General features: G+C 34.4%; 1 protein-coding gene across 1 annotated transcript in view; it reads left to right on the forward strand.

The window, feature by feature from the left end:
- UBR1 (ubiquitin protein ligase E3 component n-recognin 1) overlaps nucleotides 1-17,477 on the forward strand; it is a 66,268-nt gene that overhangs the window by 25,818 nt on the left and 22,973 nt on the right. The window contains exons 13-31 of the mRNA XM_085299883.1: nucleotides 692-849; nucleotides 1,401-1,500; nucleotides 1,785-1,913; nucleotides 2,693-2,873; nucleotides 3,793-3,854; nucleotides 3,981-4,091; nucleotides 5,040-5,105; nucleotides 5,362-5,463; nucleotides 6,325-6,388; nucleotides 6,881-7,005; nucleotides 8,007-8,059; nucleotides 9,072-9,174; nucleotides 9,681-9,729; nucleotides 11,073-11,227; nucleotides 12,134-12,233; nucleotides 14,003-14,112; nucleotides 14,744-14,833; nucleotides 16,206-16,393; nucleotides 17,088-17,293. Coding sequence (XP_085156009.1) covers nucleotides 692-849; nucleotides 1,401-1,500; nucleotides 1,785-1,913; nucleotides 2,693-2,873; nucleotides 3,793-3,854; nucleotides 3,981-4,091; nucleotides 5,040-5,105; nucleotides 5,362-5,463; nucleotides 6,325-6,388; nucleotides 6,881-7,005; nucleotides 8,007-8,059; nucleotides 9,072-9,174; nucleotides 9,681-9,729; nucleotides 11,073-11,227; nucleotides 12,134-12,233; nucleotides 14,003-14,112; nucleotides 14,744-14,833; nucleotides 16,206-16,393; nucleotides 17,088-17,293 — 2,152 coding nt within the window. The remainder of the gene's footprint in view (nucleotides 1-691; nucleotides 850-1,400; nucleotides 1,501-1,784; nucleotides 1,914-2,692; nucleotides 2,874-3,792; nucleotides 3,855-3,980; nucleotides 4,092-5,039; nucleotides 5,106-5,361; nucleotides 5,464-6,324; nucleotides 6,389-6,880; nucleotides 7,006-8,006; nucleotides 8,060-9,071; nucleotides 9,175-9,680; nucleotides 9,730-11,072; nucleotides 11,228-12,133; nucleotides 12,234-14,002; nucleotides 14,113-14,743; nucleotides 14,834-16,205; nucleotides 16,394-17,087; nucleotides 17,294-17,477) is intronic.

Genomic DNA, 17,477 nt, shown 5'->3' on the forward strand with positions numbered 1-17,477 from the left:
TATGTTCAACCTCTCTCTGTGAGCAAAGTAAAATAAATGTGATAATTGCTAACAGTACCACATTTGCAGACTACTATGGTACTTGACCAAGAGTTTGTATGCATTACGAGTCTAAAATGAATGATTTTGAGTTTTGTTAAGGTCAATGTGAAAGCCAGAGCCTGAGATTGTGTGAAAATTCATTACAAAAATTACATTACAAGCAGGGTTAATCACATTATTAAGCAGTTCCTTGTTGTTTTTATCAGCTTTTATTTACCTGAACAAGAGTATTTGTAGGAACTATGGAACTGATGATTTTTCCACTTCCTCTAATTATACCTCTATTCTGACATGGCTCCTTTTTTTCAGAGCACTTTTGGTTAGTTGAGCACTTCTCCCTGGCATTACTACTATTTTAATAATGTGAAGCCATGTAACCTTGTAATTTTTCTCAATAGGGAATGGTATGACAGTTTATTAAAGGCTGAAGATACGGTCTTTTAGCTTTATATTGAGGCTTGATGCTCTGTATTAAAGATGATGACTATAGCAGAATATGGTACCTCACTGCAAATATACTTCAGTCAGCCTACAGTGCTGAAGAATATCTGCCTGTCTTTAGGCTGCTTTGAGCAATAAGTTATGAGGTTCTCTTTTTTCCTAACGCTTGATTCAGATAGATTGCTACTGTTGAATACTTTTCTTGCAGGCCCGCCATCTTATTGAAGAGCAAAAGGTAATCACCATCATTACGGAGACACTCCTAGAAGTGCTACCAGAGTACCTAGACAAAAATGACAAGTTCAACTTCCAAGGTTACAGCCAGGACAAACTGAACCGGGTATATGCAGTAATATATGACCTCAGGTTAGTATAAAGTTGAGAAGCTTGAACAATTCTTTGAAAATTGGAAATAGGATGAGGTGTTTCAATTAGAAATCTGGTGATAATAAAACTGCTAAGAATCAAATGTCAAAATGATATACTCCGTAAACATATCTGTGATATTTTTGCTGATGTCGGTCCATATAATGGTTGTGTTAATAAACAATATATCAGATATCAGACGTTACAGGGAATTTGGCTTCTATTCATTGTCATTCTGGGAAAGCTGCATAATCTTCATATGCGTAGCACTTTCTGTTCTTGTAGGTCCCAAATTACTTTAATAAATTTAATTAGTAGTGTAAAAGTAAACCAACTCAAATAGCTTGGAATTTACATTTTATTAATTACAAATAATAGAGTCCTAATTCTAGCACCTCCAATATTTGGGGAAAATTAAAAGAGAAAAAAGGAGGAATTTGAGGTGGGGATGTAATGTGATGGTGTTATTTTAATATGATGAATACTTTAATTACAAGCATGAGCAGAAGAGAAGTCTGAGCAACAGAAGATAATGTTTTCTTTGGGGACAGGTATGTCTTAATCAGCAAGCCTACATTATGGACAGACCATCTGAGGGAGCGSTTTTTAGAAGGATTTGTTTCTTTCCTAAGGATTCTAACTTGCATGCAGGTACAATACATTTAAATCATTTCTTTCTAATATGCTGTTATAAAGATGTTTCGGGACTCTTGTTTCCTCATCTTTTTGACCATAGCAATATTGTGGATGTAAACATACAATTGAAATAAATTCTGTGGTCCCTGTCTCGGGTGGGTGAAAAAGTATTGTTTCCTTTATAGATGTAATGTTTATATACATCTGAATATATTTTACCATCTCTTATGGGTTCTTTTGTTGTTTTAAGCATGTGATCACTAATCTAGCTTGAATGTTTTGTGGCCTCTTTGTTTCAGGGAATGGAGGAGATAAAAAGACAGATTGGTCAGCACATTGAGGTGGACCCTGACTGGGAAGCTGCCATTGCTATACAAATGCAGCTAAAGAATATTCTTTTGATGTTCCAAGAGTGGTGTGCCTGTGATGTAAGCAAATCAGTTGTCTGAATTTCTTACCTGTACGCCTTTTGTGAATGTTCTTGTGTGCGTTAGTAGCTTTTTAGCAAAGCTCACTGTTGTACAGTAGTACACAAAACCTCCGATGTTCTCTGTGATATGGGACAGAGAGAGAGGATCTCAGAAGAACATGATCCTCCGGATGACAAAGCTGAGCAAGGTACAAGACAAACTATAAAGAACCCATCTCTGTCACCCTTCAAGATTTGGACTCTTAAGTTCATGATGGTCTGACGAATTAAGTTTTTGAGATTGATTTCAGAAGTGGATAGCAGGAACTTAGCACTAGTTGGGTAATTATACTATAAACAGTCTTTAATGGTGCTAGAACTCATCACTGTGCTGAGCGGAGCGAGGAAAATGTAAAATTTGTTGACTTAAAGACATTTCGGGGTGGATTTCTTTTTTTTTTCTTTCGGGGGGGAGAGGTAGGGAGAGAAGAGAAGTGCTACTGCAATTCAGGGACTTGTTGATCCAAACCGGCCTGCAGACAATGAAAAATGTTAAAATATTGCAGCCTAAGTAAGCACATGGATTTTAGTGCATTTGGTAGGGTTGATCTTTAAATAGAAGGTCCACAAGTAACTTTGGCTGATACTCTGCTGCTGCAGTCCAGTACTTCTCAGTATTAAGAAGTAGAGTARTAATTATAGTGTGGATTTTAGTATCTGTTTAGGCTATCAGAAAAAACAGGTGAGGTGTATCAATACGCTTTAAGTGTATCTATATGTATTTATTTAAAATTCTAGGAAGAGCTGTTGCTGAAGGCTTATAAAGAATGTCATAAAGCTGTGATGAGGTGCAGCACAAACGGCCGTTCACGGGAGAAGACAGTGTTTCACCTGTGTGGTCATACTTTGGAGAGCAGACCTTTCAGAGTGTCTGCAGATCCTGTCAGCATACACTTACCGCTGTCTAGGACACTTGCAGGTAGGTGCTGTGGTTTATTTTGACTGCTGTTTGAATTAGTTTAAATGCTCTGCAGCATTAAGAAATAAAAATGGATGATATAATCTATGTCCTTCACRGAACAGTCCCTAACTCTTTGATATCCTCCTGATCAGACAATCCTCATTTACCAGATACCCCACTCAGATAATTTTTTTTTGTTTTTGAAGGAGTTTGGAATTTTTTAGACAGGATAGAGAGAAGAAAGCAAAAATTAGAGAAGCAAGAGTTTCCTATTTTATTAATATCACGTTAGGCAATCTTTTATTTATTTATTTATTTATTTTTCCTGAAATTTCTACAGTTCTGTTTCTGTTGCTACCTGTTAGGCCTAAATAAGCATTCACCATTACTGTATCTTAAGTTTATTTTCCAGCCGTATGTATCTTAGGTCTATTAAAATGCTTCTCTTAAGACATATGTTTGCAGCATGCTAGGACAGATTTCCAATCAGAATACAAAAGACCACAGCAGTGAGTGAGGGTCACTCTCTAGAATACAGATGAAAGTTCTTAAGCTATAGATTCTTTGTCACCTCGTTTACTACCAAGGTACTATCTGCTAAGCCTTGAAGTCTTGAGATTCTGTTGTTACTGGTATTGTGTGCTTTAAGCAAGAAATTAAAAGCTAATAGTTGCTACTATTTATCATCATCATTTGAATGCTTTAAATAAATTCATTAAGTGAATAGATTTATTCTTAAAATAGTGTAACGTTTTTAAGACTGGAAAGAACTATTGTGATATTATAACAGGTCTCTTATCTTAAAAAGATACATGTTTAAAAATATATTAATTTTTTTTTTAATTCTCAGAATTGAAGGTGATTTAGCTAACATCTAAAGTTTTTTGGAAGACAAATTTGTATATTTTTTTTTTTCCCTCCCCTGTTCGTTGTGTAGGTCTTCATGTACGATTAAGCAAGACTGGAGCCATCTCAAGATTGCATGAGTTTGTTTCTCCTGTAAGTTTTTGTTTCAAATACACTTTTTGTGATTTATACCCTGGGAAGGAGAAAAATCATACAAAAATACATCTTTTAACTTTTGTAACACACATACATTAAGCTGCTTGATTATTATTATTTTAGGAAGAATTCCAAGTGGACCTGCTAGTAGAATATCCTTTGCGATGTCTTGTCTTAGTTGCTCAGGTTGCAGCAGAGATGTGGAGGAGGAATGGACTCTCCCTGATAAGCCAGGTACTCCCTATAGTACGCAGCAGTGACTCTATCCTAATAGTTTCAGTTGTGTTCTCAGTGGCTGTCCTGTCCACTGCAGAAGGAGTTCGTGTGGGTCACTCCTACAAAAATTCACTTAACTGATAGATTTCTACCTTGAATTTAGATGACTTGGCCTTATTTCTAGCTTTAGCAATGGATTTCTTGCCCATATTAGACAAATGTTTTCATCTCTTTTGAGTTTTTACCTTCTTTGAAATAGTATTAATGTTACTGACGTCTCCTACAAACTACTTTAAGATCTACTAAAGAAATGACTATATAACTGCTATTGCTTTACAACATAAAATGTTAGAGGCATTTCTTAGTGTGTAGAAATCATTTTGTGGAACAGTTGAACTATTTACATCTCATACTAGACTTCTTTTGGAGAGCCATATAAGTGAAAATAAGGAATATTATTTTGTAGTACTTGCTGGCTGTCTTTTTAGTGCAATAGAATCGGTAAAACTATGCCRTTAGGTACTTGTATTCTGCCTGCTTTGGCTTCACTGCTTTTCGGCCTTGAAGGGGGAAATTTTCTGTGTATACCTTTTATAAGATCTTTTGGTAATACCAAAGGAAATGTTAGCCCCTTGTAGAACTATCTCTGTTTCAGATCTGGAGTGTGAAAAGGTGGAGGATTTTTGCAAGAAGGGCTTAGCAGGCATTTGAATTATGTTGTTGTGGAAGAAAATGTGAAAGTTAATATGGTGTAGGTTTTCTCTGAGTAAGTGGGAACAAAAAACACCTTTTGCTGCCATGAAAATACACATCGGTTTTGAAAGAAATGGAAGACTTTCACTTACTTAAACAGAGGTGCTGCACGATTTAAAAAGAGTTTGCTGCAGATTTGATAGTGTATTTCTTCAGCATTACTTCAACATTTACATTACTTCTCTGCTTAAATGTTGCTTTTCTATTTCTCAGGTATTCTATTACCAAGATGTTAAATGCAGAGAAGAGATGTATGATAAAGACATCATCATGCTCCAGGTATAGATGTTTTGTCACTGGTTGTTTCACTCAATACTTTAATGAATTTGCTCTAGTTTTTGTTGTTACTAGTTTTGTATCATTTTGAAATGTGAGATTGGTTTAAAAATATATAAGCATGTACTGCCTCTATCTTTGAGACTAAATTTTACAGTGCCTACCTTGGCACTGTAGTGTTATTAATTAGGAAATTTTTCCTAATTAATAACAAATTCTAATGGTAACTGACATTCACGCTGCATGGGATTTTTGGCAGATTGGTGCATCTCTTATGGATCCAAATCACTTCCTCTTACTGATACTGCAGAGATAYGAGCTTGCTGATGCTTTCAAGAAAATGAAGCCCACCAAAGATCAGGTAAGTGGAAAGTACTCCTGCTGATGAATTTGACCACTTCTGAGTTTATGGAACATTAATAGAAATGCTAATTTCTATTAATCACTGCTTTTTTTTTTTTTTTTTTTTTTTTTTTTTTTTTTTTTTTTTTATGACTGCACTAAAACACTGTCAACACGGGACCTAGGAGTTAACTAAATGATTTTGTGTTCACAACAGAGGCATTTTTATTCAGAATTAACAAACAGGCTTTGCCCTTCTTGACACATTTTGTTCAAAGTGCTTTCCGTTACCAAGCTGTTTAAAGAATGGTAATGCCAGCATGGCATAAAATTGAACAAACAGACCAGAATAGTATCTATCCTGTCTTCTATATGCCTTCTCCRTATATGTTTCTTTAACTCTACTTTTCATTGTTCTTTATCTTCCACATTCAAAAGCTGAAATTATTATTTGGGAATAAATAGATCTCTTTGTTAATAATTTTATTTCCTAGGTCATCAACCAAAAACCAGGAAATATTTGACTTCTCTRCAACACCTCTATATCTCTCAAGCCATATTATGTGTCTTTTTGTTTCAAATGGAACTTTTTTGAACTGTCCTGCTGCTTCTTGAGGCTTGGTTGACCTTTTACATAGTACTTCATTTGGAATATGTTTTTTATTAGTTATTTCCTTTCTTCCATGTAATTTTGCACTTTGTTTGCAGAATAATACCTGCTTTATAAGCACAGGCACTTTTTGCAGCTCTTTAGAATGGAGGGCAAAAACTTCCAATACACTGCTTCAGTGAAATAATGCATTTGAAGGCTGACCTCAGTGTTACTTGGCAGATTTTCCTGCCTGTTTTCTTTTTAAACTGATTTTTCTAACTTTTGTAGGATTTGATCAAGCAGTATAATGTACTGATAGAAGAGATGCTACAAATTCTCATCTATGTTGTGGGTAAGAAACTGTTTCTGTAAAAATATAACATGTTTTTTAGGATTTCTGTTTTTAATGGCTTATAATTAAATTTCTTCTCTGTCCTGGAAATTAATGCATAATTATAATTTGAAAAAATGGGCTTGATGACCTTTTTTTTGTTTGTTTGTTAATGTAGATGGTATGGAGAGGAATAGGAATAGAAAATTCCTATTTAAAATAGGTGGTTCAATAACAGTGTTTGTAAACTAGATGCAGTAGTTTTTCATATAACTTCATAGTTGAGTATCAAGGTAGAATATGAAGAATAAACTCTATTTGAGCCCRTGTTATTAGGAACATAGGCTATAAAAGCCATTCCTTCTGTCATCTTTCCTCAATACTTGGGATAATTTTCCGAGGAATACGAACTTGTATCACAAACCACCCAGCAATAGCATTATTGCTGTGGAAAATTCAAAATTGCTTTCTAACTGTGTTTGCCATTTTCCTTCTTTTGATGCACTCTGGCAGGGGAAAGGTATGTGCCTGGAGTGAGTGATGTTACAAAGGAAGATGTTATCATGAGAGAAATTATTCATCTGCTATGTATTGAACCAATGGCTCACAGTGCAATTACCAAGTCCTTGCCTGAAAATGTGAGTCCTGGTTTGATTGCTGTTTTTTGCTTAACTCTTTATGTCTTTCTCCTCTTTGGACTCCATATTTTCATATGGAAGTGTTTCTTTTGATATAAATTGTAAATGTTGCCTTTAGAATTACCATACAACATGACAAATGGGTTTTCACACCTAGCTGATGTGGTAAATGCTATGGATTCAAGTATGGTCTAATCTGAACAGGATTATATGAGGACTATGCTTTGGGATGAAGAGGTAGAATCTTTTAGTGTATTCAGAGACGTATCTATCTGAGATTCAGGGAAAAAAGTTCCAAAATTATTTTCTATTTTGGTCCTGTAGGACTGTGGAGACRGATGTCTTGTGTATGCTCTACAAAAATGATCGTGTAATTTTGATCACTTAAACCTGTGCAAATCAGTGAAAAACGCATATTGTATAGGTCCATTTGAAAGCACAGTTTGYGCTATTGAAAAATAGCACTATTAAAAATCCAATCAAAGGAGAAGGAAGCAGTTTGAATTTTATAGTCCAAACAAATTTTCAGGGCTGGCAATCAAGGTTTATTTGTAGACTAAATAACTTTGAATGTTACCAGAAACCAGTAACAGATGATCTACACTGACTGTTCTTAGATGCTAAAACCCTCTGTTTTCCCTTCCATAGAGGATATGTAAGACAGTGTTCTGATTAGAGAGATCTGCTCTGCTATAAATCCAATTTTACATGACTATATGAAAGTTTTGATTGTCTATCCTGGGTAGTTATTTTTAACTTGTCTATTAGGAATGTCTGCTTTCTAAGTAACAGTCGATAGAATATGAATTAGGGAATTGATTTGAATCTGTGTGTCTATCTCTGTTATACACAGCATAATACTGAAGATACTTGAATCGTTATATATTTATCCCCCCCCCAACACTCTCTCTCTCTCTCTCTCTCTCTCTCTCTCTCTCTCTCTCTGTGTGTGTGTGTGTGTGTGTGTGTATTTATTTATTTGTTTGCTTATTTATTACCAGGAGAACAATGAAACTGGCTTGGAGAACGTAATTGATAAAGTTGCTACGTTTAAGTAAGTTCTTACAACTGTACTGTAAGTAGCAAGAAAGTGAAATAAGAGGTCTTAGCTTATGTAGACTACACAAGCTGCAGTACACGGTCTTCATTCAGCTAATATTTTGCTGTCTTAAAATATATGTGCTTTCCAATAYGCATAGGAAAGTAAACTGTATGGARTATTTGAATGTTGTTTTCTTTTTGCCCTTTTCTTCCYTCAAATTAAATTTGAGGAGTCTAAGGACTTTAGTAATCTCAAGTACTAGTAGGAAACTTTAGAAGTTTTAGTTTCAGAGATGGTTGGAAACCTTTAACAACTCGTTTTACCTTTCACAATCACACTTAACTGTTGGTTTAGATCTTACAGAGTTGTTAACTTGCTGGAGCTTTCAGATGGGGGCTAATATAGCTGATGCCTTTCCTACATGTGCATGTAGCAGTTGAGAAAATCTGACTCAAATGTCTATTATGTTCTTGTCACAAAGATGTCCTGTAATTTTAATTGTTTTAGTATACTTTATTTTAAATTTCATGCGACTTCCTTGTTTGTTTTTTAGTCAATGGCAGCTACAAATCTACTTAGTAATTTTGCCTTGTGAATGATCTGKGAGGTTCAGAAAATGCTCTTTTTACTCATCCAGCTGGAAAATAGCTCTTTATGTTAAGTTTTGTACTTAGACAAGGCACAAAGTTAAAGGAAATACTCGATTTTATACTCTAAGGTCCAAATGTATGATACTCTAAGCTATAAAGTTAAAATTAATTTACCTATTGATGACTTCATGGTGTGATATAAATTGGAAATATTTATTTATTGGGTATGATGTATCGTGGTATAGAGTATCAAAAATTAAAGACTGACARCTGCACCTACTCAGTTCTCTGTATAAGTTAATGAAGCTGCCATTGCTATTGCATTTTGTTATTAGCATTTCCTCAGGAAGCAAATTGTTATTTATTTGTACCTGTTCAAAGATGTGCTGAAGATGCATTAATAATCTGTATGTCATGAAAAATTCCGTTTTAAGGAAACCAGGTGTATCTGGCCATGGAGTTTATGAATTGAAGGATGAATGCCTGAAGGAATTCAATATGTTCTTTTATCACTATACTAAGACCCAGCACAGCAAGGTAGGCACTGTAAAATTTAGTCTCAAAGATAGAGGCAGTACATGTTTTTGTTTGCCTAAATAATTTTGCTTAATCAAAGGAGTTAAGGTGATGGATTATCAAGAAACTGATCTAAGAAATGATGTGTACAGCAGACTTTAAAACCAAAGCTAATGAAGTTAACATTGTTAACATAAACTGATATGGTATGGTTTGCATTACTRTTTTTCCCAAGGCGATTTCTGTATCATCTCTGTTAACTATTTGTCCTAAGAACAAAATACATTAAGAGTTGTTTTTGAATTGAAAGACCCAAATATTTTTTTTAAAATCTCAAATGAGGAAAAAAAATCTTCAATTATTAACTCTACTACAAAACTTACATTTAACATATTTAAGAAAACATTTTAGTTAAGCAAGTAAGTATTTAATAAATACTTTACCATATTTGCTAGTCTATGATTTCTGACTGTTTGCTTGCATACTCCTATAGAAATGCTGATATAACAGCACTGCCTTTTTTGTAGGCTGAGCATACACAGAAAAAAAGAAGAAAACAAGAAAACAGAGATGAAGGTAAAAATTTGGAACTGTTATCATTAAGTCAACAAATACAATAGTTCAGTATTACAAGTCGTGCATATTAAAATAAGAGCTTTGGGAGGTGGCTTGTGGCTTATAACAGGATAACTGAGTTCATATCAGAAGTTTGACTTTCTTGTGATTTATGGTAATCATAATTAGATAGGACCCAAAATTTATTTCCGTAAAAATTTTTGAATTTATGGTTTAATTTCCATATAGGCAAATCAACACAACATAATAAACATTGATAAAATTAACAGTTTTGGGTCCTGATAGAGTAAATGTGGAGAAAAAGGTGTGTTTTTTTTTTTTATCTTGTTTTTCTGACATAGAGTTAAGACATCATAGTGCGATGCAGAGAAAACTGCTGCAGAAACTAGTGCTTGTCACCAKTCTGTAAATATCTGGAGTCTTAAGTCCTATAAATCACAATTTTCTTTTAAAAAGCTGCCAATACATACAGCKACAGAACTGCATGTTTCTGTTGTAATGCAGACATTATTTCCCCTCTGAGTTCACTTTAACCCATTCAAGTCATAAACATTGAGTTGTTTTGAGGAAGACTTTGTAAACTGAACCACTATGTACAATAAGCAATTTAATAAAAATCAACCGAGATTATTGCCTACTTCTGTTAGTTGCAATAGATAATTATGTTTCTCTTCACGAATTGCCTTCTTTTAAAAGAAAATTTAAATCAGTGCTTCCTGATAGGGAAAAGGGTACACTTTGAATTGAGCTGTTTCTAGTAGACACCAAGATTCCATGTGGCTGAGACACTGTTCCACATTTTTGTCAATATTAACTCATACATAATTAGATTACCAGACAACCTGTGTAGCTAGAAATGATCCAAATGCCCCAGCAGCAGGAAGAATTTAGAGTTTGTGTCCCGTGAGACAGGAGACACTGTAACATGAGACACTACTCTTTCAAAAGATTCAGCGCTCACTCTTGTTTAACTACTTCAGAAGTTTGTATCCAATGCAGAACAAAAACACTTTATGTATCTCAGTGATACATAAATACCAAGAGGCAGTATAATACAGTGAACCTATTGGATTGCTAGTTATTACTGAGTACTTGTGATAGGTTGGTTGTTTAGTCTAATTTGGGTATATCTTATAATAAAACTAATTAAATGCACTTAGTTTTTCCAAAGATGAAAGCTGATTTGGGCAAGAAATTGTGTTTGGTCATGTTTCTATTGATTGAAAAGATCTGATTGTTCCTTCAATAGGTAGCAGTATATTTGCTCTCTCTGCTTCTTGCCTGTAATCTTTCATGAGATGCCAGTATGTTTATTAATATATTTACATTTTACTGTCTTGTAGCATTGCCACCACCACCCCCTCCAGACTTCAGTCCTGCGTTCAGCAATGTGGTGAGGCTTCTGAACTGTGATGTTATGATGCATATAATGCGGACCATTCTTCAGAGAGCAGTAGAACTGGAAACCCACTTGTGGACTGAAGCTATGATCCAAATGGTATGCTTAGCTTTAGTATTTTTTCCCATGATGATTTCTGTATTAAGTCAGTTAACTGTTTGTGGTATGTCAAAGTGGGTAAAGGTAACTTTGAGTTGTAGAAAATTAGTTTTTTGACCCCTAAATCTGTTTTTATAAATCTTAGTGATAAAGAAAATATTTCTAACCTCTACCATAAAATTGAAATGGAAAACACAACAGTATTAAAACGAGRATGTTTGTAAGTTTTCTGTTTTGCTTTTCCCCCATGTGTTGCCTCATCAGTGAAGATTGTTTCAAAATGTGATTGTCCTCACCTGATTCCCCTCCACCTTGAAACTTCACATACAAATTGAGAACCTTTTGATCATGTTACAGGATCATGTAACTAATTTCTTTAAGCTGCTAAGTCACCAAATATGTAAATGTCTTTGGGGTCTTAGTCATGAAATAATATAATTTTGTTAATGTTTACATATTTCACTTTATACTTTAAAAAATTACTGATGCTGATAAAATTAGGTATGCTTTTTTTGTATTTGTAGAGTCAGGGCCTGAATTTATCAAATGATTGAGTTAATCAGCTATGTCAAGTAGAGTACATAGATTAATTGCTGTACCTGCTAATCTTTGGCTTATGGAATTAACCAAATATTCATAGATTTATATCAGCAAATCATCAGATTCATGTGTAAATAATGTGAAACGTGCCAGTTTATTAAAGCAGATGCAAGAAGTACACAGGAAGGATAAGTATATTGAGCAATGGAGTTGYACCTTTCACATATGACACTTGCATTTTTTCTGCTTCTTGTGTGTGATCATGTATACTATCAGTAGTAGGGAACTATAGTAAACATTCTCAATTTTCTACACTAGTTTTCCAGATCTCTGCCAGTGAATGAGTTTTACTCCTTTTTTTTCTAGGTGCTTCATCTCCTTTCTCTAGGGTTATTAGAGGAGAAGCAGCAGTTACAGAAGTGTCCAGAGGAAGAAGTAACCTTTGATTTTTATCATAAAGCTACAAGTATGTTTCATTTTCTCTAAAAGGACAGAGTAAATCAGTCTAGCTTGATTTTTTTTTTTTTTTTTTTTGGTATAGACAGTAAACTAGAAGAAAGTATTCAATATTTTTAGTCAGACAGGATTTATTTTTTTTTTACTATAGAATTAAAAATTGCGGAAATATTTCTTTGAAATAATAAGTAAAACAGGTTTTGAGTAGGCTCCTTTGTTTCCAGTTGACAGATACGTTGAAGAGGAGATGTGCTCCTCTTCCTGGAAAGGAAATGAAAAAATAATACTGACGTTAGGTGGCTGAAAATGGTGGTTCTTCTACAACAGGATTATGGAAATGAAAACAAAAAATTATAAGAATTCCTAGAGAAMTAGCAGTCATTTAAAGTGCACTGTCTCCAGAGCTGTACAGGTATCGATTTACCTGCAAATCAGTCTTTTACGATGGTAGTGAGAATAGAAACAAACTTTGCTGGCTATGGAGTGTGCTTTGTTCTTTATTTGCATGGCTTCTCCAAATCCTTAGAGAGCATTTYCTAGCCTTATATTCAGAGCTCGTGAGTGGGAGTTGGAATCTGTATTTTCTAAATAATACTCCATTATTCATCTTATCTAGTGTTTCTCCTTCGCTGTGTAAGAATAAGTACAAAAAAATCCTTTATCAAGTTAGACACAATTGTCACTTGAGAGGTGAAACAGTGATAGGAACCACAAAGCTACTGAACTGCCTTTATTTTGTTTTACAAAAATATTGTGAAAAGAGGTGTCATTGAGTTTGAAAAATATTCCCATTTAACATTTTGTTTTCCACTGTTTCCTATTATTTAGCAAGGAGAAGCATTACCATCAAACTAAACATATTTCTGTCTAGAAACCTTCATGACCACTCTAGGAATGCACTGAAAATAATTATAATTGAGAGATGTTAGTGAGAGAATTCTCTGTCAGATTTAGTTTTGCATTTGACAATGCTTATAACCAATTTTTGTTCTTACGAGTAATACGGTAGGCTGGTTTAGCAGGATTCTGGACTTGAATGAAGGTCCATGGAAGTCAACAGGTGCAAGATTTAAAATGTAAAAAGCACCACGTATATTAATAAGTTTCTGCCTTGGTAAAAAATAGGTTATCAAACATTACCAGAAAAAGCAGAACCACATTTTTACATTTCCGTAAAGGATTTACAAAAATCCTCTTTTTTAAGTATCATCAGAAGATACTTTTAATATTTTTGTGTTACCTTTTAAGATGTGAGTTTTCATTTTACTTATTTCAAATGGAATGTTCTGCAAAAGCAATCTAATTGAAGAGATTAGGACTAATTTCTACCAAAAGCATGTTTTAGATAAAGAATGTTATTATAAGCTTAATGTTAAAAGAGGCTTAAAATGTTATTTTAAACTGATATTAAGGTGTGAGGRAGAAAATAACAATTAATGAAATTATAATAGTTCTTATAACAGAATTTTACTTCTGCACAGTGAGTTTTTAGCACACTTGCATACAGTAGCTTGTGCACCACAGCTTCTCTTTGAAACCAACAGGTGATTGTTTTGTCTGTTCTGCTTTTGAAAACAGCAGATTWTTGATGGAAAAGGTTTATACTATATTTAATTGGAATAAACAGATGAACTCCAGATGGAACTGTGACTGTACAGGTGAATGTTTGTTATATAACTAGTAGTGTTTTAAGTCATGTCCATTGCTGTAGGTGSATTAAGATGTTGACTAGTTTTTTTTCTGACAATCTATGCATTTCTATATTCTTCTGTTGTAAAGGAATGGGAAGCTCAGCCTTGAATGCTGTGAACATATTAATGCTTCTGGAAAAAATAAAGAGAGTTCCTCAATTAGAGGCACAGAAGGATACAGTCAGTTGGATCCTGCAGGTAAAAAAGAGGGGAGATGAGTACRATCTGATTTTAGTGAATCAGAAAGCCTTTATGAAAGCTATTATGACTCTTGTATATAACCGCTTAGGTAGTGTTTAAAACGGAGATTATTTCTTGAAAAGCTTAATCTGTTGAACATTCTCTTTCCCCCTCCCCCCCAATGAGATGATGAGGTTTCTTGAAGACGGTACGTTAACACTTTACAAATCATTGTATTTACTGTTGCTATTTCAAGTATTAGGTCAATAATTTGTTCCAGTCATGGTATTTTCTATAGAGACTTTATTCCTCATCTYTCTCRTATAATAGCAAGAGATATATAAAGGTCTATAAAATCARAAAGATTTATAGCAGCTGCTTTTGTTAAAACTAAAGTCATACTGCTCTAACTGATGGTTAGCAGCGTTGGAGGACTGAAAATATTAGAAGAATTTCTTTCCTTCGTACTGGGTGGCACAGCAGAAATGCAGGGTGCACGTTACTGAGTCAGATGCTTTTCTCAYTTGAGATGCATTTCTCATTTAAGACAATAAATTCTGAAAACAATGTGAAAGCAAATATCAAGAACTTTATTGCAATTACAGCCAAGCTGTATTTTATTTTTTAACATCTAAGTCTCTATTTCTAGATGTTTGACACAGTGAAAAGATTGAGAGAAAAATCTAGTTTGGCAACAATAGCAGCTACATCAGGCTCAGAAGTTGCAAAAGGTGATGAGGTAATAATAAAAAATGTTCTTTGGAAGCTTTTTGTTTAACTTTTTGAATGACTGTTTTCAAATAGGTGACTTGGTTATTGTTATACACAAATATCGTTTTAGGTATTAATTTCTGTTATTTTGCCTACAAAAAGTATTTAGGTTCAAAGATTGATATTTAAAAATCAAATTTATACTATGCATAGTTGCCCTTCCAGATACAGTTAAGTAAAACAGTTGCAGAAAATCAGGAAGGGATTAGTGTCTGTTTCTGCTTTTGTTATCTTAATGATTTGATCACTTTTTCTATTATGTTTTCAGCCTGTGCAATACTTAGAAATACAAATCCACATAAAATGATGTCTTGTAATTTACAGGAGCCACTGGGAGGTTAATCTGCTTTACCTTGAATGCATAAGGATATTAGGCTTATGTGATTACCCTGTCTGTGTATCAGTGTCTGCCCTCTCCCCTCAAAATAACTTTTGAATCCAGTTGTCAAATGGTAGAGGAATAGTTTTTAGAGATTTAATCCTACATGTTTCTTAAAATTGGCAGCTGAACAGAAAAGAAGAATCCAATTGGCTCCCTGTCTAAGGGTAATACAAGCAAGGTGGCTTTAACATGTTCTATTTGGCAACAGCTTGCTGCCCGACAATCTCTTGGCCAGTCACTGCATACATAACTCTAACCTTACCACAGCAGTTAAATAAAAGGAGTTATGTTTCATATATTTTAATTGCGTCTGCCTGTGTTTTTGAGTTCTACGTTATCAAAGTATCTAACTGTGTTTATAATCTTTGAAAACACAATAGATGAGGAAATATTGGAAGAAGGAGAGTTATCCAATCTATAATGAAGAATAGGGGAAAACATCCTTAGACACACAAAATGCTGCTGCAGCAATGTAGGCAGCAATATGTTTATGTCCTTCATAGATTGTTCAGGATAAAATTTTCTTAAGTTTCTGAAAGGGAGACTTAGACTACTTAGTAGGGATTTTGTTCACAGGTCCCATTTACGTAGAGAAAGTACTGGAGTGTTTTGCCAGGAAGCTTGTGGAGTGCACCAAAGTTTTAAGAATAGATGAGACGAGCTCCAAATTAAAAGTTCCAGGTATTATCGATCCTGTCTTTGGGCTAAGGAGTGTACAAGGTGACCTCTTGCAGATTGCTCAAGATCTCATCTTTGTTCTGTTTAGTAGTCCAATTAACACTTAAGATTTTAGTTTTACATTTTTTCACATGGCAATTAATTTTATCATGAAAGTCGCATCAGGTTAGTTAAGGAATTTGATGCCAGTGACTAGAATGCATGTGCTTGGGGAAGAATTCTGCTGATTTTTTTTGATGTCTCTGTTGCCTGTTATTTCTTTATTCTCCTTTTCTGTAAGACACAGAGCACTCAGGACAAAGAGAAAGCTGAGCGGAAGAGAAAGGCAGARGCAGCTAGGTTGCATCGTCAGAAGATAATGGCCCAGATGTCTGCCCTACAGAGGAATTTCATTGAAACTCACAAGCTCCTGTATGAAAACACACTAGACACACAGGGGAAAGAAGATGCTATAATGGAGGAAGAAAAGTAAGAAAGAGAGACATACAGAGTTCTGATGGGAAGAGTTCATTAACTAAAAGTGGTTCTGCTCCATAAAAACTTTGAGAGCACACTCAAGCAACAGAATGCATCATCCCAGTCAGCAAACTTATGCCAGTATTTTACATCTAAGTCGTCTTCTATAGAGAGGAAACTACAGAGTTTATATATAAACTAACATATTTATGCTAATGTCAGAAAAGTGTGATCACTTAATAGAACAGCACAGGAAACACTGTAAGAAAATTAATTATTTCTTCAAGTGAAACAACTTAATCTGTTATCATAAATCCTAATATTAGTGCGTATTAACAGTAGTTTTATTGTGATTTTTAACATTTATGACGGATTTGATACATCCTTGTCTTTTTAGTGCACTGAATTTATTTGATTGGTGCTTTTTACTATTAGATTCCCCTTTGATTTTTAATGTATTTTTAACGAGTCTGTTCTGGAGGGAAGACTGCTTTACCAGGTGAATATTTGAAATATAGACTCAATTACAACTGAAAGAATGTTGCTGTTTGTAAGTGATGAATAATTAGTAGCATTGCTAGATATGAGTGAAAACAGCAAGCACTTGCAGTAGTCTCTCAAATGTATACCACAAACTTTTGTTAGGTCTATTTCTTTCGAAAAAGCCAGCTGATTTATTTTGTTTGTGTTGCTTCTCTTTTTACAGCGTGTCTTTGGCAATAGATTACTCCAAAATTGCTTTGGGTCCCAAACGAGGTCCATCTGTAACTGAGAAAGAAGTTCTGACCTGTATTCTTTGTCAGGAAGAGCAGGAAGTAAAGCTGGAAAGTGCTGCTATGGTATTATCTGCCTGTGTCCAGAAATCAACTGCCTTAACTCAAAATAGGAGCAGAATTCTGGAACTCTCAGGGGGTATGACTTTTTCTTTCTTTTCTTTTTTTTAATTTTTTTTTCCTTGTAGACTACAAACTGTTCTGTACCTAGAACTTGCATCCTTTGAACGTAAATAAAATTTGTGTTCAGTCGTGTTGCTAAATGGCTTACCCTTACTTAAAAAGAAAGATTTGAAACTGATCTAAAATCCATGCCTTAAAAA

The sequence above is a fragment of the Rhea americana genome, unplaced genomic scaffold (assembly GCF_003343005.1).
Source record: "Rhea americana isolate MKP2758 unplaced genomic scaffold, rheAme1 scaffold_155, whole genome shotgun sequence".
In the NCBI taxonomy this organism is placed as follows: Eukaryota; Metazoa; Chordata; class Aves; order Rheiformes; family Rheidae; genus Rhea; species Rhea americana.